This window comes from Delphinus delphis, chromosome 20, assembly GCF_949987515.2.
Source record: "Delphinus delphis chromosome 20, mDelDel1.2, whole genome shotgun sequence".
In the NCBI taxonomy this organism is placed as follows: Eukaryota; Metazoa; Chordata; class Mammalia; order Artiodactyla; family Delphinidae; genus Delphinus; species Delphinus delphis.
The window spans coordinates 54,707,444-54,729,220 of NC_082702.1; the positions used below are offsets into that span (position 1 = coordinate 54,707,444).

The 21,777-nt window shown below is 47.8% G+C and overlaps 1 protein-coding gene across 3 annotated transcripts; it reads right to left on the reverse strand.

The window, feature by feature from the left end:
* Positions 1-4,694: 4,694 nt before the first annotated feature.
* Positions 4,695-21,637, reverse strand: HSDL1 (hydroxysteroid dehydrogenase like 1). Of its 3 annotated transcripts, XM_059998879.1 has the most exons (6): positions 21,559-21,637; positions 14,292-14,350; positions 11,166-11,391; positions 10,043-10,488; positions 9,607-9,834; positions 4,695-7,522 (listed from the first exon to the last, which is right to left on the reverse strand). In XM_059998879.1, exons 3-6 carry the CDS (start codon positions 11,383-11,385, stop codon positions 7,424-7,426), a joined length of 993 nt encoding a protein of 330 aa, XP_059854862.1. In that variant the 5' UTR covers positions 11,386-11,391; positions 14,292-14,350; positions 21,559-21,637; the 3' UTR covers positions 4,695-7,423. The 3 variants fall into 3 exon arrangements, with proteins under 3 accessions (XP_059854862.1, XP_059854863.1, XP_059854861.1); XM_059998880.1 differs by lacking the exon at positions 14,292-14,350 and having other exon boundaries at positions 21,559-21,633; XM_059998878.1 differs by lacking the exons at positions 14,292-14,350; positions 21,559-21,637 and adding an exon at positions 13,429-13,448.
* Between the last annotated feature and the right edge of the window lie 140 nt (positions 21,638-21,777).

Genomic DNA, 21,777 nt, shown 5'->3' on the forward strand with positions numbered 1-21,777 from the left:
GTCTAATTATGAAGATGTGCCTTGCTTTTTAATGACCCTTTACTGAAACAGATCCAGAGAAAATTGAACTGTTTAGGCTATGGAAGGATACCACTCAGTTCAATTAAAATTTGACTGTAAAAATACCGCTTTTGTAACTAACTGCATACTTGACTGTATTACCATTGTTTAGCAGGCTAACATTTAAGAGATGCCAGACCATGCCAAAACAAAGGTGTATTCTTAAGCCTGACTGAACCATTCATTCTGGCACATTCTGTCCATTAGTAGGTTTCGTAGGGGGAAAAAACACAAGCAATTCAGCCCCAAGAGTCAAGAGTGCCCAAGTGAAGGACCATCATGGTCCACACTGCTTTTATTGCCTATTCTTTCTCAGATGTGGCTCCTGTCTCCTTATTCTCTTGACCCTTCAGCCATCCAGTACTGGCCAGCCCCGTAGAAGGCTAGTACTTTCCTCATTTTACTTGAAACTCATTTTCTTAAGCAAAAAGACATTCTCAATATTAATAAACCAAGTTAACAGATTTCTCAGCGTGTCAAAACCGATCAGGCCACAGGGAGGAGGAAATCAGTCTCCCTAACCTGACTCAGGCCAAACACTGAGAAACCAAGGTCCAGCCTCCCGTTCTTAATATTTCAAGTCACCGAGGGCTGGAGTTGCCAAGTTGTTCCAAAATATAACCAGTACCTTAACTCTCCCCTGGTGTCAGGGGGCAGATGCCAACACACGCCCACCCCAGCTCCACTTAAAGCGCTACGCTAGGAGCCATGTGTGGTCTGCCCAGGCCTGCGGCCTCTCACTATCTGTGGCACTTACTGTGGCTGCCACACAAATGAAAGAGGCAGCAGGCGGGGCAAGAACTATCTACCACCAGACCGACAGAAAATGCGATCAAACAACACGTGGATGGGAAGGGAACGCTAAAACCTCCTGACTCTTCAGAAGAGAGCCTGCTTGATCCCATAGGACCCTAGGTGCTTCTAAGGCTCTGCAAGCACTGAACCAAAATTTCTTTATTTATAGACGCAACCAACTCTTGATTATAAGCCTTATAATCAATTATAACTATAAGCCTTATAATATAAGGGATATAAAGGATACTTGGGGAGCACCATTGAGACAGCTTATGGGCAAGAGTTCCACCCGCCACCCCTGCTGCCACCTCTAACAAAAAGGGCTCTGGCCATCTGCATCATACGTGGAAACGTAACATTTTATTTGAGAAAAGTGTCCAGGGGACTGCCCTGGCCGTCCAGTCGTTAAGACTCCGCGCTTCCACTGCACGGGGCTCGGGTAAGATCCCTGGTCGGGAACTAAGATCCCACATGCCACACAGCCCCACCCTCACCCCCAAAGTGTCCTGCATGAATGGATAAACAAAATGTGTTATATCCATACACTGGGATATTCCTGGGCCATAAGAAGGAATGAAGTATTGGGGGAAGGCATAAACTAGGAGTTTAGGATTATCAGATACACTCTACTATATATAAAATAGATAAACAAGGACCCATTGTATAGCACAGGGAACTATATTCAATATCTTGGAATCACCTGTAGTGGAAAAGAATCTGAAAAAGAATATATATATGTATAAATGAATCACTCTGCTGTGCACCTGAAACTAATACAACATTGTAAATCAACTCTACTTCAGTTTAAAACAAAGGAATGACTTCCTGATACAGGGTACAATGTACATGAACTCTGAAAAGAGTACGCGAAACAAAAGAAGCCAGACACGATGGCCACATACGATCTCACCTGAATACACGAAATATTCAGAAAAGACAAATCTCAGGAGACAGGAAATAGATTAGTGGTTGCCTGGAGCTGGCGTAAGAAATAGGCAGTGACTGCAGATGGGCACCAGCCATCTTTGGGGGATGTCACCTTAAACTGGGTTATGGTGGTTGCAGAACTCTGCAAATTTACTAAAACAACAACTACCAACAAATACTGAATAAGTACACTTAAAGCAGCTGAATTTTATGGTATGTAACTTTACCTTAACAAAGCTCTCACGTTAAAAAATACATAAATAAAATGGGTGCTGCAGATTAAGGGTTGGGAAGAGTCACTGTTCTCCAAACCCCTCATTTTTATACTCAGGCAAACTGAGACCTCGAAGTGAGAGCGCTACTTACCAGCACAATAGAGACTAAAGGGCCATAGGAAACGAAATTCTCCAGTTCAACTCAAATCTTAAGCCACTCGCAAAGGACACTTGGAAGTGTCCTTCAGAATCTAAAGTAACTGTAAATATTTAACTTAATCTGCATAGGCAAACAGGCCATAAGTCTCAGGGGCTCTAACCCAAACAAGGGGTAAACATCTTAATGAACACATGTAGACGGTGTATAACCGTCTCACGCAGCACATTCAGGACAGGGCAAGGCAAGATTTTAAGATTCTACAGGTCTGAAAGGCATTCTTGTTCTGAGAGTCAACCAGAGCCTCCCGAACCCAACTTGCCGACGAGCTTCTTACCCCGCATTTTTGAAAAATCAGTGGAGCAATGCGTACAGACCGAGACGGGGAAGAGAACCGAGGTCCCTTAAGATCTGATACCAGCTCCCTCTGGGAACAGACCCGAAAACTGCGGTCTGTTCGGAGGCGGAGGGCCAGGGCCAGGCATATGGTTTGACTCCGTTAAAGTGTATTTCAGATAAAGAAAACGGTGAAATGGAGCAAGCTACCGAAGAGTGTCAACACGCAGAGAGGGCCAGGCGGGGACACCAGCCGGGAGCCGGGCCGGTCTGAGGCGAGTGGAGGGGACCGCGAGGCTCCCACGGGCAGGCATGCAGTGCACCGGCGCGTCAAGCCGCCCGTCCTCCCCGCTCCCCGCACCGTCGCCCCCGCACCGCCCAGTCGGCGCCCAGAGGTTCCCGGGGCGCAACGAGGCCCCGCCGCCGCCCGCCGCCCCCGCCAGCGCAGACCCCCGCCCTCGGGGCCTCGAGCACGCCGGAGAGCGCGGGCGGCCGCGCGGGTCCGGAGAGGCGGCGGCTCCGGGGAGCGGGCCGCCTGACGTACCTGCGGCGGCCTCAAGCTCGGGTCCGCCCGGCCCGGGATAACGGCGCCTCCGCGGCGAACACGCCTCGGATCCCCATGCGGGGTGTTTACTCCCAACGCTCGCGATACTGCGCGATCCGGGCGGAGAAACCGACGGCCTGGAGCGCCGGCCCCGGCGGCCGTGCGTGCCCTGCGTGCGCGCTCTGGACGCCGGGGGCCGCGGGGCCGGGCCGGGAGGACAGACGAAGGTCTCGCGAAGTTTGCGGCCCTGGGGCGGGACCGGGTCGGAGTCCGGGTAAAGGACTGTTAGAATGGGCCGGCGAGGGATGCGTAGGGATTTAAGGCAGGAGCTCATGGAACCTGCACTGGCCCGGGCCGGGCTCGGTCCTGCAGAGGACAGCCATGGCGAAACGGCCCCTGAAAGCTTCTTCTCCAGCGCTCTCCTCCTGGGGCCTTTTGGTGTCCGGAGCAAGAGCCGGGTTCAGCGCGCGCCCCCTGCAAACCGCTACCCGTTTTACCCGCGCGGCACCTGGGACGCGGGCGGGTGAAGTGCTTGCTCAGGGCGTGAGGATGCGAGTCCTCCCCTGACTCCCACCCTGACCGGCGAGACCCCTGCCCCAAGTCGGTCCGCTCCACTCCTAACCCCTCGCGGCCTCGCCTGGAGCACGGACGCCAAGCGGCTACCCCTTTTGAAGAAACAAGGATTAATGTGTTGAACTCTAGAAGTGCGCCCCCCCCCCCAAAATGTCCGGGTGATTGAGATCACGGGCTGTTTTGTGTCTAAATGTTGAGCCGGTCCACACTTGACGTTGGACACAACTGGGGGACTGAAAGCCTGTTTTACGTAATGCTGATGACAAATGATGTGCTATATAGTGAGACAAAACTGCTTGCATCTTGTTTGAACTTTCCACGGCACCATGAAGATACTGCATGGCCCCAATATTAGAAACCACAGCACTGCATCTTCCCTTTAAGAATATTTAACCAAACTCATTTGACATAAGTGGCTAAATACAGAATCCCCGACTGGCTTTGTGATCTTCGGCAAGTTGTACCTCAGCTCTTCTGTACCTCACCTTCCTCATCCAAAAAAGAGATATGAATACCTACCTAATAGGATGAGGGTTAAATGAAACATACACATACAGAGCTTGACACACATTCAATAAATGCGGTCGTTACACTAGATCAACCCACACCTGATTAAGTTCTCCCCCCACCCCCGCCCCGCCCCAGGTCGCATCAATGTTAGGAACTTTCAGAGAATTCTTGACCCTCGCACTTGCAGATCCTCAAAATTAAGCACTCCCTGCTGCCACCACATAAGGTACCTGATCTTAAACTTAACTGTGTTTGTTCTACTCAGGGTTCTTTTAACAGCCCTTTAGGTCACTATGCCATTGAATACAAAGCCCAACTGTTAGGAACAGAGGTAGGCTGATGAATTGCAAACATCCTTGTCACGTGATAGTGAAGTCGGAAGCGGGGGAAGAGAGACAGCTGCCAGCTCCTGAAAACCCTAGAAACTGCAGGGGGCCTGGGGCATGACAGGAGGCGGCCTGGAAATTGACCAAGGAAGGCTGAGAGCCCCAGAATCCTGGTCTACCGGTTTTCCACCACTCCAGGTTCTAACAACTTCCTAAACTAACCCTTCACGTATATAATAAAGAATTCACAATTCCATGGGAAGGTAAATCTTTATTAACACTGAGTGCTATTTTAAAGAGTAACAGCCTGAGCCGATACTGAGACAGAGACACACAGAGAGACTAGTTTCCCAGGGCAAACAATGTCAACACTGAGGACACCACTTAACCCTCTGGTTCCCAAATGTGCCAAGATTTTAAGTAACTGAGGGTAAAACAAAACAGACTCCTCCAAAGAGCTGTCTCTACTCACTGACTCCCTTTTTCTTCCCACTCTTTCTTGAACCCACTACTTTTCATCCCCACCACGACTTTCATCCCCACCACTCGATGAAAATGGATCATGACAAAAGCACCAGTGACCTCCACATCGCCAATGTCAGTGAGCAAAATCAGCCTTCATCTTATTCAACCTATCAGGAGAATGAGAGCAAGAAATCAACTCTGTAGTTTCACAAGATTTATGAGACACGTGGTTACACGCGCAATTTTCTTACTGAGTTACCAGCTTTTAATGAGTTACTATCACAGGTGTTTAGAGATTAATTTTTTGTAACTTTTAAATTAACTGTTCCTACGGGGAAAAAATGTGCCTCTCTTTCCAAACAACCAATTTACAAACATATGGAGCAAAACCTCTTCCAAAGGAAGCAGAAGCAACTGCTTTTATTGTTGTTTTCAGGTCACAGACTCTTTCAAAGGTTCTTACTTCCCACATTCTTAATAAGAAATCCCATCTACAGTGGTCCGATTATGACTCTCAAATGAGCTCTGGGAAAGGTAAAACCTAAGAAGAGTCTTGGTTTTGATCTTTCATGAACTTTGCACCAATCAGCATATTTACATATGTCCTGCCAAGGAGAGAATTTTAAAACATCACTGACATGGTTTACTTAGTCTCATCATATAACAATGATCAACACCTAATCTATAAATATAAGACACTGCTGTACCACATAACACCTTAGATATAAATACGGTATTTTTACATCAAGTTGCTGCTTCTTATTATATGTCAATTAAAGTTCAAGTCACTGTGGCATGAAGTCAAATTTTCGCTAGTCTTAATGACCATAAATGGTCGGGTAGGGAAATGCCAAATATGACAAAATAAAGGTTTCCAAGCCAACTTGGAAGCAAAACAGTTCTACGTAGTAGTATCGTAGAAAGGTCAGTTCTACGTAGTATCACTAGTGTGTAAATTTTCACACCTGAAGTTCCTCCCCTTATGTGATGAAGGCCTGATCTGTAAGTTGAAGAGCTCTGAACTGAACTTCTGATCTTGAGTCCAAGTCAGATCTGGAAATACTAAGGCAATGTCACTGGCAAAATTGTGGGCATAACATCAAAGCATGCTTTAGGCCTACTCGTAATGGAATATTATCTCAGGAGAAAGCAATTTCATAAAAGTCCTGATTTCAATTTACCGGTTTCTGCATCAATGTTGCAATATTAAACTGTGAATTTCAAATTTGCACATACGATCATATTCGTATAGTGATTTACAACTGTCAAAGCACTACGTATGTGATTCTCAAAAATGTTTGGCTTTACAGGACCTGAACCAAAAAGACTTCACAGTAGGTTTCAGTGCAAACCCGTATTGTGGTGGGTTGTGCGTAATTATCTTCATACCAATAGAAGTATTCACTGTAACGCATAAATCCATTACACGAACCAAGAATGAGCTTCTAACTTATTTCAACAGACACAATATGTCATATCACACACACATAATCTGTCCATATTTTAACTACTATTCTATAAATCTTTGATGTTTACACCAATAATGCCACTGGAATGGACTAATATTACATAGCAAAGTGTTTGACAAGGTAAAACAAGCTCTAAAGGGTTAAATTTGTTATAAAATGGGTCATAGGCTGAGAAGTCATTACTCATCCACAGTAATTATAAATCAGAGGATGACTGAGGGTCAATTACTACATGTCCAAATCTAGGAATGAATTAACTCCTTAGTAGATTAAAAAAAACAGAATGTCGTAAGTAATATTATACTTGGCAAATCTATAGCACAAAATTGGGTAGCCTTGTTTAGTATGAAAAGGAAAAATCTAGAATTTTAATACCCTTAAGATTCCACATTAAGCCATCTTGACGAGAAATCTTTCTTAAAGTAACTTACCCATACATAAAGTTGCCTAGATGCACACAACATACACACGTGTATGGTTCTCTAACGAAGCATCAGCTGAAGAGTAGCATTTCATACACAGAGAGCCGAGCAACTAGAGTTACACAATATAATACAGAGTTCCACTAATTATACCAGCAATCTGACCTAGAAAACAACACTTTTAAATAGTTTTTCCTGATGAACATTTGAAAACCAATACTATAATTCATCTACTGAAATAATTTCCCTTAAGAAACAACACGCGAAACTGTAAGAGCTGACAAGTCACATCATATTTCAATATCAGACTGCGAGTAGCTCTTAGAACAACATAAATCACACAGCTTTCGAACAGCTTAAAAAAAAAAAAAAAAAGCATCAAAATTTAGGTTGCCTCATGGTTCTTGTGTGGTGGTCGTTGTTTACCCTGTGCCTTCCAAGCGGCCCTTGAGGCTTTTCCACAGCATTCTTAAAAGTGTTATGTTTATTTTGCAAACGATGAGTCAACAGTATGCTAAATGATCGGTAGAAAGAAAATGCAGAAGATAAATTACATGTGTTCTTCCAAATGTAGAATGCTGCAGGTTCCCCGAGTTGGCAACACTTCCCAACCATCAGCCAGCTTCACGCTTTGCAGGATAAGGCCTCCTTACGTAGGGAACGATTGAGAATATTTGCTCCCCACACCCAGAGCCATTCAGGCATATACTGTGCAAAAAGAAACTAAAAATGAAAGAGAAAAAGACTGTAAGGTTAGAACCCGAAGTCATCGACAACGCACAGATCAGCAATCGTTTAAACCAACAGACATCACCAATCCCATTAAATACAAAAAAGGGAAAAACCTTAGCTGCTACTGCACTGAGCACCTACTTTTGTATAAGACCCTATGCTAGACTCTCTGGGGAACAGAAATGTGATCACCGCCCACCCGCCCCCTTTCTCTAATGAGGCGGGACAGACCTACACGCAGTGATACGATTTCATCTTTACTTAACGTGACATGAATAGTATGGAATGTGGATAAGAATTACAAATCAGCCCAGGAATAAAAGGCAGGTGAAAGAGAAAACTGCATACGTGCTTAGTACTGTGTGAGAAAACTGGGGACTGAGGGGCAGAGTGGTGCTAAGTTAAACAAACGCACTGAGTCAAAAACACCAGGACCCTGAGAGAGTGTCTTGAGGTGTGATGTGGAAGCCTCGGGGATACAGGGAGGATGTCCGCTGATGCTGCTCTGCTCCAGGGGGTCTCCAGGGCCACGTCCCCACAGGGGACATTCGGCAAGGTTCAGAAACAGTATTAGCTGTCACAAGTGGGGTGGTGGTGCTACCGGCATCTCGTGGGCAGAGGTCCAGGACGCTGTGAGCATCGTACAGCGCACAGGAAGGTCCCATAACAAGGAACGAACCAACCTCTACGCCACTAGTGCTCAGGTGGAGAAGCCCTGCGCAACACTGACGGATCTGTCCGAGACCGAGCAAAAGTTTAACACCTTGTGTGTGAAGGAGGGGAGATGATGGGCCCCTGGCAGGTGCTGATGTTCTAGCCTTGACCAGAGGTGTAATAATACAGGTCACTCCTTAAGAAACAGACCCAGGTCACTCTGCTATTCCAGGAACCACAGTGAACAAGGAGGGGGTCCCAGCACGATGAACTGTGGGGTGAGGGTCCCAGAGGTGCAGGTGTTCCCAGCAGGTTCCACAGAAGCTTCAGCTTAGCCACCTTGGAGACAAGGGTCCCGTGTTTGGCCTGGAGCCGTAAGTAACTACCTGTGAAAATGACCAAGGTCTCTTTGGACCTCTTTAAAGAGTCAGGATTTCATGGAAAAAAATACCCAAATACTCCTCCTTGGGGCCACTGTCCTAAAGCAAAAGGCTCTAAAATCCAAGGAGATGAAAGAAGGCAATATATGGTCCCTTAAGAGGACTCTGTAAGGAGGGTCACATTGAAACATGGGGGCGCCTGACACAGGCTAGGTAATCGGATGCCCCTCCAAAGGGCATTTTATTTTCAGTGTTTATTGAGTGGAGATTGAAGCAGCATCTAGAAATCTGTTTGTTTTAAATCTCCTCTCATGACCACTTGTCCACTATAGGGGGGACCAGCATCAAGATGGATTCTGCCCGTTTCCTAAGGACGGGCAGGCGGAGACTCATTGGCTTGTCCCAGGGAGGTTTCAGCACACTGGGCAGTGGGAGGGAAAGAGCTAATGGAAGAGGAGAGAATTTCATCCTCTGGGTACTGACGGATCAACTCCGGAGGCTGACTCATCGGCCTGTTGAGATAACAGCAGTAACAGGAAAGGGATGCCAAGTGTCCAGGCACCGGGAACTGCGGAAAAGCCGGGGTGGGGGGGGTCGGGTTCTGCAAGGCTCTGGGCGCCTTCGGGGATCCTGACCCGTGTGTCCAGGCCTGCTCCTGACCAATGTGATACAGAGTAGCCTCCCCGGGGACCCGGCTCAGTAGGACTTGGGAACAACGAGCTGAGGGGAGGACGTCCACAGCGAGGGTACACATCCAGCTCATCGGAAAAGTGCACAGTGCTGAAAACACAAATGCCATGCGCTCCCCAGAGACTGAGACAGGCGGGACTTAAAAAGGTAAGAAACAAACGGGAATGGAGAAGATGGAAAGGAACTCAAAGAACGTGAGCTGGATCCTTAAACCGGAGCACTCTAAGGTTGAGAATCAGAATTCACAATCCTCATCTTTCAGCATCATGCTCCAATCAGATTCCCAAGTGTCATTTTAAAAAGGTTTAGGATGCATTAACCTAATTACGAGAGCTGAGCGCACACTGTTACCTGGATGGAATGGGACCAGTATCCTGTGGTCCTTTTTGAAATGCCAAGGGTAGAAACAGCGTGATGTGCGTACACTTGTGGCGAAGGCACCAACCACGGGCACTTGTGCAGAAAGCTGCCAGGGGTGGACACGTTGGTAGCTACGTAGAACGGGATTAGACTCTGTACGAAAATTCCTTTGGAAGCATATTCATACTGCAATGCTCTGCTGAAGTGGTCTAAGTAAGCCTGTTGAAACAGGAGGGGAAAAGACCTCATTTTTCAGGAACTCGGAAGAAATTCAGGAGAAAAAAAAGACTTAATGGTCATTTCAGGGAAAAAAATACAGCACAAGCAAACACGAGCTGCTGACAAAGAGCTCAACAAACTGGCCCAAAGCATCGTGATAAACACTGTCCTGCATGGTGATTTCACTTTCCAACTGGGGACGCGTTACCTTAGACGCAGAAAACGCCGCCAGCTGCGGGGTTGGCTTGCAGCAGGAGCCGGAGGAGATGGTGACGATGGCCCCTTTCTTCCTCTCCACCATCCCGGGTAACACTATGTGCACCATCAGACTGGCGGCGGCAACGTTCACGTTGACGATGTCCCAGAGCGTGTCCTCCGAGACCTGTGTGAAGTACTGCGGGTAGGGGTAGAACACGCCCACGTTGTTCACCAGGATGCCAACGTCTCTGTCCTTCAGGGCTTCCCGAATCAGGCCGTAGATCTCGCGGCCATTGCTGAAGTCCGCGACAATGACGTCAGTCTCCACTTTGTAGGCGTCAGCTATGTCTTTAGCGACCGTCTGCAGCTTCTCTTGGTTCCGACTGATCAGGACGATGTTGAGCCCACGGCTGGCCAACTCCTCTGCGTAGGCCCTTCCGATCCCATCTGTTGCGCCTACAGTACAAGCGGGGACAAGAGAGCAAACTCGTTTCTCAGTGTGACCTTTAAAATGGACTTTAAATACACTGTGTCCGGGTTTAATCAGAGAAGGATTCACACTAGAAATAAACCGAGTTCTGTAAGTGATCAGTCAAGCACAAGGTCAAATCCATGACACAAGCTAGTCAAATACTCGCCCAGACACTCTGACAGGCAGAGGAAGAGCTGTTTTACATTCACCAAGTTGACTGTGAGACACAGTGGGAAACTGTTTTCAAACTCTCATCTGGCTTGAATGAGTGCCAGGGGGTACTTTCCTGGGAAACAATGGTAAATTAAGATGAAATTTAAAATAAGGGAAGTGTTTCTGAAAGTGGTACCAGTTTGTAAGGACACTTTGAAAACAGAGAGCAAAAAGGAAAAGCAAAGGCTAGGAAGGTGGGGCTGGAGCTGGACTGGGAACAGGAGGGGCAGAATGAGAAGCACAGAAATCACAGGGAAATTCTTCCAGGACGAGGGCGGTAAGAAATGCGCCCATAATCGTAACAGAGTAGTTTTATTTTTTTATCCCATGAAAACATTACATCAAATTCAGTAACTCCAGGAATGATGCATCCAACTTAAAACACAGATTAAACAGGAAAGATGATTTCATTTTTAGATTGGGCAAGAACTGAAAACTCATCTCTTACCACTCACGACTGCCCATCTTCCATACTGCTTGATCAGGTCTGCTCTGCTCACCAGGCGCGGGATGAAATGCAGCCTGATGAGGCTGTAGAAGTCACAGACGACGGTGATGCTCTTTCTGGCCGTGTACCAGGCTCCAACCAAGGCGAGGGCTTCCATGTAGCAGTTGCAGGACCTGGCGATTTCCCTGTACAAGAGGTAGAAGCTGTCGACGGCAGCCATGGCAGCCTGCAAGGGAGGGCAGCGAGAGAGAGGTGGCCTCTGCTTAGTAAGTTAAAGGAACATGCACAGTGCGCGGGAAGAAAGGAATCCGAGGACATCAGAGCTTAACAATTTTGCATTCAATAACAGTAACCGTTCAGATGCACATAGCCCATGGATCCAGACAATTTATGATCTCATTATTTAACATCTGTAGCTTATAAAGTTCTTTCCTTCCAAGAAGATTAGTCAACATAGTTATCAAGAGTTACCAAATTCCTACTAAAATCCAGGCACTGCGGCGCTAAATGTTGTGGCTACGGAGATAAACACAACATGCCCTATGCCAGAAAAAGCTTCTGGTCCAGCACAGCGACAGAAACAGAGCTTTTAATTCACGTAACAGCTGAGAGGTATGTTTCTTTCTTTTACTGAATTTGTATGTATTCAAAACCGGCAAGCGCAGAGGGCCTACTATCCCTGGAGAGACAGAGGAGAAGAAACAGAGGAAATATTAAGACAGGGCCTTGGCCTCAAAGACCTTACAACCCATTTGTGACAAAACTAAGCTCTAATAAACTTTAACATCAAATAAACATAAATTAGATTATGTATAAATAATATTCATAAATGTATATTTAAAAAGAGATACTCCCCAAACTTGAAGAATTGTTTTCTCAAACGATACTGCATAAGCACGCTCCACTGTGCTGATGTCACTGGCACACCACTACCCTTCCCTGGCCCCTTAACGTTTGGGGAAAGAAAAGCCCAATTCAATTCTTGTGAGTATTCACACAGCAAGCATCGCGACGCACCTATTATGTGCCATGTACCGTGACAGATGCTAAGGACTCAAAGATGAAGTAAATAACTACCTAGAAGAAGAGACGAACATTTAACAAAACAACTTTAAATGTCGTACGAACTGGTGTATGTACGCCTGTGCTCAGAAAGGAAGAGAAAGCCCGGGCACGACCAAGGCTGATGAACTTCATCCTGGACTAGACCCAGGAAGCCACTGAGGCCTGAGCCAACTGTGTGCTATCAAGTGAGGGTCAAACATCAAGAAGATCAGAACAGACCACAATTAAATTTCAGGGAGCTCTGATATGCACAAACACAAGGATACAGCATTTACTGTATATTAATAAAAGAAAATAGATTTAAGCCAAACAAACATTTATATAAAACTTCTGGAAGTGGCCCCTTTCATAGAAACTGCATTAGAATAGGAAAAAAATAAATCCTGAAACTAAGAAAAATCCCTGACAATAGCAGCAAAAGTTGGCATAAGCTTAAGGAGGAATAAGTGAATTCCTTCCCACTCGACCGCAATGCAATTTGAGCTCAACCAAGGTTTGCAGAGTGGAGAAAACAAATTAACCTCTGGAATGGAACACAATGTAAGAATGATATCACACTGTGGTAACAGGCACATAAAATAACGAAAAAACTACTGAATATAAATATGTATATATCGATATCTATCTGTGTGCTGAGTGTGCACCTGAGTGTGCAGTCCAAATTACAAACCAACAAAACACACAAAAGAAATATGACAGAAAACTGAAAGAAACAGGCAGCAGGATTCCTAAATGCCTCACAATGAGGATATAACCCCTCAAACGTTAAAATTTCCACTCCTACTGTAACTCTAAATGGGTGTGGCATTAAGTAAGTTAAAGAAACGTCCTTCTCAAATAGCAATACAGGAAATGACTGAAGGGGCCACCTTATTTCCAGTAAGTAAAGTGCTGTACACTTTGGGGTTCTGTTCAGAGAAACTTACCTCCTACGACAAGGATGCCAAGATTGGTCAAGAAAAGAAAACATTATAAACTTTATTAAGCACACAAACCAATTACTTAATAAGATAAAAACAATTACATGCTCCTCTGGGGTAATGCTTCTCCATGGACCACACTGGCTGAGATCCCCTAAAACATGAACTATCAAGATCAATGCAGTCTGGGCTGACGATGCTTTTCTTTTTCTGGTCCGTCCGCCCCACTAAGGCCGTACGCTCCGGGCACTGCTCCAAATCCTCTGAAAGACACTCACAGTCACGGTCATCCACCTTAAACGTGTTCACCCCTTTTCTGCTGTGCATGAGCGCCTCTCAAAGCTTCCGGATGCTAGCGATGAGGTAGTGACGTGTCACCCCCTCCAAGGGTCCCCGCTGCTGCACCATCTCAACACACAGCCCCCTCCTGAGGAGGCAGGCGCCGGCTGCAGAGGCCCCTGCCGGGCACTGAGCACACTCACACTGGCTGCCGTCCCCGAATGGCGCTAATTCGATTCCCAGAGCAACAGCCAAAACATTAGCTTCTTACCAGGAAGAACTTTATAAAAACTGAGAATCCAAACCCAACCACCCTAAGTTAGGAGTTCCTGAGATAACTTTTTAAAGTGGACACGTGCCTTTTGTCATAATTAATCAAATACTAGGCCATGAAGAAAGCAAATGTGACACATAATACTTGTATGCACCAGTACTTTTCAAACAAAATGTGATACAATTCGAAATAACAAAACTATGACCAAGAAACTAGATACTTGGAACATTAAATCTATTCTTCAAAATAACAGGTGGGCATACAACTAAAATGTTAAAACAGTGTTTTCAATGAAAAATTGAAAACCACATATCAAGGACTAATGGATCGTAGCCAAAGAAATACTTGTGAGAAAATGAATTGCAGGAGTGTCTGTAATAGGGTTCCAGCTAAAAAGGTCAGGTATGCCTCAGAGAATGACTCACCCCAAGGGGAAGCTGTGTAAAGGGAACTTCGACCCTCTCAAACACCATTTTTTTCAAGAATTGAACATCTCAGAAGGAAAAACTTCAGCAAAAGAAGCCTGACTGCGACCGAGTTCCCCGATTTTTCTGCTCAAGTCATTAAGTACCCGTGGTTTCCTCTTACCTCCTCTGCCAGCCCTGGGCCTTCAGGAATACACTGCTCTGTCTTCTCTTCAGGACAAGCTGTGAACAAAAACCAACAGGAAACAAATGCCTCTCCTTCACAGCTCAGCTGGGATAAGTTTATATAAAACTACGACCAAAGCGTTTTAAAAGTTAAGGAAACGGAACAACTCTCATGCCGTGATTCCCTGCACAGGCAGCGACGCATCCCCTGGTCTGGGAAAAAGGCAGGCGCCGCCAGTGCCCGTCTGGTGGAAGGCTGGGCGGGGAGGCATCCCGGCTCCTGCACCTTGTTCCTTAAGGAACATTTCGTCACACAGGACAAAATCTGTCCGGACCGCTTGGAGGGAGACCCAGGACGGCGAGCAGACACCCTGCCCCCGACCTGTCCCGGGCATCTGCTGGGCTTCCCCGGGCCTCATCCTCCTCTCTGCAAACACTGTGCTCGCTCCAGCCACAGAGCACTAGACCCTCCGCTCGGCCGCAGCACCTGTTCCACACTCCCGGCAGATCCCGGCTGCCCACCTGAGCACGTGGGTCCTGGGCTGGCGGCAACGGCAGGGAGGAATGGCCCCTTCCAGCCTGCCTGGGGCCGGGGGCTTACGGATAAGGAGACGGAAGGAAACGCCAGTGCCACCTCTCCCTTCTCCCTCCGCCCTAGACACCGCCTGGTGCCTGTTTCGGTTTTGAAACCCCCCACCCAAGGCTGCGTTCCCTGGGGGGCCGCATCTCCCCACACACCCCTCCAGCACCTCACACAACCCCTGGCGCGGACGGACAGGAGGGCCCAGACCAGCTGCTGCGTGAAATCACACCACCCAGCCTAGCTCAGCTCAGTCCCGTCCCGCGGGGAGGGGACCACCAACACCTGCGATCCTTTACAAAGAGAAACCCCTCGTGGGCAAGGCCCCCAGGGCCGTCCTGCGCAGGCCCAGCAGGAGCTGTACAGGCATCGGAGGGGAGCAGAGACCAGTGGTGCCAGGGCCTCCAACCCCGCTTCTCAACTCCACCCACTGGATACCCTGCACCACCAGTCAGGGGGGACCGTCACGGTATTTTAAATTGCAATTCCGTCACAGACAGCTACCTTACATGTTGATTATCATTGCTGGATTTTTTTTTTTAATCGCGGATCATCAGAGGGCTGACGGCATTCTAGGTCTGAGATGCATCTCATCGTTCCCCAGAGGCAGCTCAACGTGGACAGACCTGACTCACGCCAACCAAACTCACAAAAGACTGATAAATTCAAAAGCCAATTTAGTTATGAATAATAAACGATGCAGCCAAGAAGCCTAAACACGCACGGTCACTAGGCTGTAGGAAAGTCTACAAACTACTAGAACAGCAATGAAGAAAGCAGTAAGTGTCGGACGCCGAGGACCCGTGCTCGGTCTCTCAACAGAGCGATTCCCCAGGGAGGAGGGCAGGGGCGAGACGTGCCCAGGAACAGCCCAGCCTGCCGGGAAATGGTGACAACAGCAACGAGCTCACAGCACGGGATGCGCACCCAGGGGTGGAAACAGGGCCGGGAGGGGAGCCCAGGCTGTGCGATGCCTTTATGCCACACAGAAACGTTGGGCCAAAGGCAGGAGCTCATCAAGTTTAGCGCAAAAGGCAGCTGGTGGCGGTGCAGGGGCAGTGGCCTTGCAGGCAGGAAGTCAGGCGGCCTGGGCCCTGGTCCATCCAGACGGGGACGAAGCAAAGCTAGACGGAGAGCACGCAGCTTTGTGACCGACTCCCTGCCGCTCCTCAGACACGCCAGACATTTTCACCCATTTGCTCACACCTCGATGGACCATAAATGGCAAAGGATTGGAAATTCTACATGCCCGACATCCTCTTAATCCTCTCCCCATCGGTAAGTAGCTGATGGAAAATAATGTCTTTCTAATGGAGGAAGAAATCAGGACTCCCCCCCAAAGCCATTCAGTTCTAGGAAAGCTCGTGGAAGCAGTTTTAAAGGGGTTTCCTACACACTTAGGTCGAGAAGCCTACCAAGGTACGCACAGATAGCAGGCTGCTCTTCACTTGCTTTGGGGCTTTGACTAGTTCATTGTTCTGTGGATAGGTACTAGTCTAAAACCTAGAGAAATCCATTACTTAGAAAGCAACACTGCAACACAGTAAAATCCTGGTCCCTGTACACCCTACCTGGACAAGTTATTATAAAGCTTTGTTTTCTTGCCTCTACGAAAACTAAGACATCAGTGAACAACAGAGGCAAACAGTCAGAACTGTCCCCGAAATAGGAAACGCAGTGCAATTCCCTACTGTCTTCTAGGCATTTTCTACTTCTCCAGGGCAATACTCATCAGGGCTAAAGGACCCTTAGGTAAGCTACGGAGTCTGAGTGATTATGACGTGTCAGGGTAGACGCATGCTCGGCAGAAATGGCACCACTGGCCAGTGACGCTGATACAGGGGAGGCTCTGCACGTGCCGGAGTAGGGGGCACATGGGGTCTCCGTACCTTCCTATCGATTTTATTATAAATCCAAAACTGCTCCAAAAGAGCCTAAAAAACCCCTTTGAGGTAACATCACGACTATGAAGGCATCATGGGAAAACTATGGTCGAGACTCCAGGAGCAAAGTCACGTCTTCAAAGCGCGGCTGCTGTGCCTGTAACATTATCCTGACCTACAGTTTAGCTGACTCGACATCACCGTGAAAAAGGCGATCAGACCTAATACAAAACCCTTCGGGAATCAAAGAGCTCTGGGAGCAGTGTCTTGGCTGAAACACAGGCATCCCCAGGCTATCCAAATGAATGCTACCTGGGGGTGATGCTACAAGAACATAAGACAGATTGTCCAAAATGTTTTCAAAGAAAATAAAGCAAGTATGATGGAAAAAAGACAATTAAAACACCACCAAACAAAAGGTAGTGGGGTGGGTAGATAATAGCCCTCCCATATGCCCACACCCTAATCCTCAAAACTCGTAAACATGTCACCTCGTGTAGCAAGGGGACTTTGAAGATTAAGGATCTTGAGATGGGGAGAAGCTCCTGCATTATCCAGGTGGGTCCAACGTGATCACACGTGTCCTTATTAGATGGAGGCAGAAGGGTCAGAATCAGAGAAGGAGTTGTGACCAAGAAGCAGAGGTCAGAGAGCGCCAGGGAGATCTGAAGACCAGAGGCTGCTGGACTGAAGATGCAGAGAGGGGTCACAGGTGAAGGAAGGCAGGCACCTCCAGATTCTGACAAAGGCCAGGATACGGACTCTCCCCAGAGCCTCCCCGAGCGACACAACCGTGCTGACACCCTGGCTTTAGTCCAGTGGGACTGACTTGAGACTTCTGACCTCCAGAACTGTAAGAGAGTAACTATGCCTTGTTTTAAGGCACTGAGCTTGTAGCGCTTTGTTACAGCAGTCATAGGAAATTACGATGGAGGGACGGACAGACTGCCAGTCTAGTTTTTAAGACAGTATAGAGACAAGTTGCAAATCCTGAAACATCCCTCAAACCAAAACCTTCCAGTGTATTCAGGAAGCAGAAAGTATCTTCAGAGGCTCCTCAGATCTTCGACTGGCTGAGGCCGTCCTCACCACCCCCGTCAACAGCCGGCACTTTCCAGTAAGGCTGCAGGGTTAGGACTTTAAACCTTTTTTTAATAGAAATCTCACTTCACTCAGACCCTTGCTCTCAGCACTCCCATCCTGTCTCTCCTCGCAAGCCCAGCTCAAGTCCCATCCCTTCTCCCCAGCTCAGTCCCAGGACCCGCAGACAAGCACCACGACACGCCAGCCCTGGGGATGGACCCATGGACGGGAGGCCCACGCCCCTCTTCCTTTCCCTTCCCAGGTCTCCACACCCACCAGCATGAGTTCCCCTCCGTCTCTCTCCCCCACGTGACACTTAAACACTTAAACAGAATGCGGAGCAGTGCAGTAACTGGACTCTATCTTGGTTCCTCAACTAGAACACAGGCCTCTCGAGGGCAGGAAATATATCTAAAACTAATTTTTCTGTAATTTAAGAAAACTGGAAAATGTACACAAAAGTTGTAAAACCTATTATGCACAGTTCAAAGAGTAATGAAGAAAACACCCGCACAGACACCCTACTTCACAAATCAAAGCAGTCTTGGAAGCCCCGATGCTTCCTCCCTGGTCACATCCCCTTCTGCCACCTGGGGTCGGGGGGGGGTAATCAATCTCCTAAATTCTGATGTAATATTCCCTTTTTTTTTTTTTTTAATAGTTGTACTATTACTGCAGCGTGGATTCTGAAATATTCCGTTTTCCCTGGTTCTGACCTTTACATAAAGGAATCAAACCCCTTCGGTATGCTTTGGTGCCTTCTTTCACTCAGCGCTGTCTTTGAGACTCACCCACGCCTCCGTAGCTGTAGGCCATATACGCTCACTGCCGCGCTACCTCACAGTACAGACGCACAATGCATATAACCATTCTACTGCTGATGGGTTGTTCTCGTTGGTTTCCACTTTACAATTATGAACCGCACTGCCATGAACCTTCTCGTGCATGTCTCCTAGGCACGTGTACAAGAGTTCCTCAAAGGGATAGGCCTATGAGTCGAACTGCTGGGCCACAGGGCATCCAGGCATCCAGCGAGATGTTGCCAAAGCGGCTGCACCGATTTACACGCCCACCAGCAGCAAGTGTGAGCGCATGCTGTCTCCTCTCGATGGCTGGCAACGTCCACCAGTTCACTTCCTGCCAAAGGCTGGCTGTGAAATGGGATCTCACCATGGTTTTCACTGGCATTTCCTGACTACTAATAAGGCTGACTGGCACTCCTTTGATGTTTATGAGCTGTTTGTGTTTTCTCATCTATGAAATGCCTGTTCCTAGCTTTTGACGTGTTGTCTTCTTTTTCTTTCAGAGTTATAAGAATTCTTTCCATATTGTAGATACTAGTTCTCTGTATGCTTTGTCTCTTTATAGTGCCTTTGATGAACTGAATGTCTTAATATTAATGTAGTCAAATTTATCTATCTTTTCCCTGCATCGTTTGTGCTTGTCATGTTTTATTTCAGAAATCCCATCCTAGTCCCAAGTCATAAAGATATTTTCCCATATTATTTTCCAAAATTTTTTTTACAGTTTTGTTTTTCAGATTTAACTCTTTAGTCCTCCCACGGCCTTGCGATGGTGTGAGGCTGGGATCGCATCCATCTTTACTATTCCGCCTCAGCACCTGGCATGCTGCCAGGTAGATGACATTTATTTAACAAACAGAAGCAAATAATGCTTTGTGTTCAAAGTTCAAACCTCCCTCTCGGGGACAGAAAACTGGAGAAGCTTCTCAAACTTTGCATCAGCACTTTGACGAAGTTATTATTGGTGTATCATGACTTTCTGGAATTTCCTTACCTTCCTTTGCCAAGTTTCAGTATACCACTACCATGAATTGCATGGAAAGAGCAGAACACGGGAGTTCTCATCCAAGATCCGATAACCCTCAGGTTCAGGTCTCCCTTTGTGCAGTGGGAATTAAAATAATAATAGCATCTTCTCCTAGATATAGACCCAAGATAACCGAAGACTTAGGCTCACACAAAAACTTGTACAGCTGTGTTCATGGCAGCATTATTCACGAGCTAAAAAGTGGAAACAACCCAAATGTCCAACAACAGAGGAATGGATAAACAAATGTGGTCTATCCACATAATGGAATACTATTCAGCAATAAAAAGAATGAAGTATGGATACATGCTATGCCATGGACAAACCTTGAGAACAGTATGCTGAGCAAAAGAAGCCAGACAAAAGGAGACACATCATGGGATTCTACGTATATGAAATGTCCAGAAAAGGCAAATCCAGAGACAGAAAGTAGATTAGGGCTGCCACAGGGGGAGTGGGAAATGGGGAGCGACTGCTAATGGGGTGGGATTTCTTTGGGGGATGATAAGAATGTTCTGGAATTAAATAGTGGTGAGGACTGTACACCATGAATATGCTGCTATGAGCAGTACATGTTTAAATGGCTAAAATGGTGAATTTTATGTTATGTGAATTTTATCTCAAAAAGAAAAAATCTGCTAAAAAAAATACCAATTTGTTGAACTCTATGCCCCTGGAACATTACTGTAGTGATTACAACCACAGACTTTGAATATAGACATCCTGGATTCGAATCCACGCTCCCCATATAAGAGCTGTGTGTCTTGGGTGAAGGTGACATTACTTCACCTGAGCTTTCCTTACATCACCTGTAAACACGGGGCTAATAGTTCCTGCCTAAGATTATAATGAGAATTAAAGTAGATCATATGTAAAAAGCACTCAGAACAGAGCCCAGAACATAACTGCTCCATAAACCTTGGCTATTAGCCACTATAATTCAGTGTTCAACGTCAGCTCTTGTCTATTTGTAGTGCTCAGGGTTAAAACTGAGAGCTGGCTTTATGCAAAAGACTCCACTAAGTGCTTTATTCCCACCATCGTACTTGCCCTCTCATCAACCTTACGAGGCAGAGTTTTAATCGTTCCCAGTTTACAGACGGGGAAACTGAGGCTTGCCGAGGTAAAGAGAAGAATTGGGCTGTGGGAATTCAGATCAAGGTCTACCAAAGTCCTGAGCCCTGGCTGGCGACGCCCACTGTAAGACCCCCAGGCAGGCATCTTGCTAGCATCACCGAGAGGGCCGCTGAGTTTGGCTTCAAGCGCCGGTCTGTGTCTGGGCTGCACGTTCATTTGGAACAGCGACAGCCTCACTGGTCTCCAGAACCCTTCCCCTCCAGCACCGGGCAGGGCCGAACAAATGACCGCCGCTGGGGAACTGGTGGGGCCCTTTCTCCAAGAGCTCCCTTATTCTGAATTACTTCTACTTCAGAACAAAGACGACGACAACGAATCCCACTCAGACCAAGTCCTTTGGAAACGACAATAAAGAAGCACAAAGGGGTGATCTTCAGAGCCTCGTGCGGAGCACCTGGGTCAGGTCTGGGAAAGAGTGGGACCCGCGCTCGGGGTGGCTGGGGCCCCAGGTCGGCCGGGTCCTGGGGGAGGGGCGGGCCCAGAAAAGGGAGTCCTGTGTGGGTGCAACGCCGGGATGGAGCTGTGGAAGGGGCGCTCTTGGGGGACACTCTGGAAGGAGGGAAGCTGGGGGCGGGGTCCGAGGGAAGGGAGGGACGAAAGGGTCCGAGAGGCCTGGGTGTCTCGGCGCTGAGGGCACTAGTCCAGGGGGGCGTGGTGGGGCGCAGAAGGAGGCGCCGGGCCGAAGTCCCAGTGGGCGCCGAGGGAAACCAGGAGGGTCTGGGGCCCAGGGCCTGGCGTGGGGGGCGCGGTACCTGCAGAGGCGACGCAGTCTCGGAGCCGGTCCCACCAAAGACGCTCGGCCACCACCCCGTCGCCGCCGCCGCAGCTACAACGAGCCGCGCCCCCACGTGACCCGCGCACGCGCTGTGGGCGGGACCGTTGCGGGACCCGCCCCCCGGCGTCCCGAGTGCGCGTGCGCAGTGGTTGCCGTGGGGACCAGGGAAGCGTATGCCTGCCAACGACGCACACGC

Coding starts and splice junctions, on each gene's coding strand:
- HSDL1 (XM_059998878.1), bottom strand. Junction 9,835..10,042: donor CGGCGTTTTCTGCGTCTAAG/GTAACGCGTCCC, acceptor CTGTTTCAACAG/GCTTACTTAGACCACTTCAG. Junction 7,523..9,606: donor ACTGGTCCCATTCCATCCAG/GTAACAGTGTGC, acceptor TTTCATTTTTAG/TTTCTTTTTGCACAGTATAT.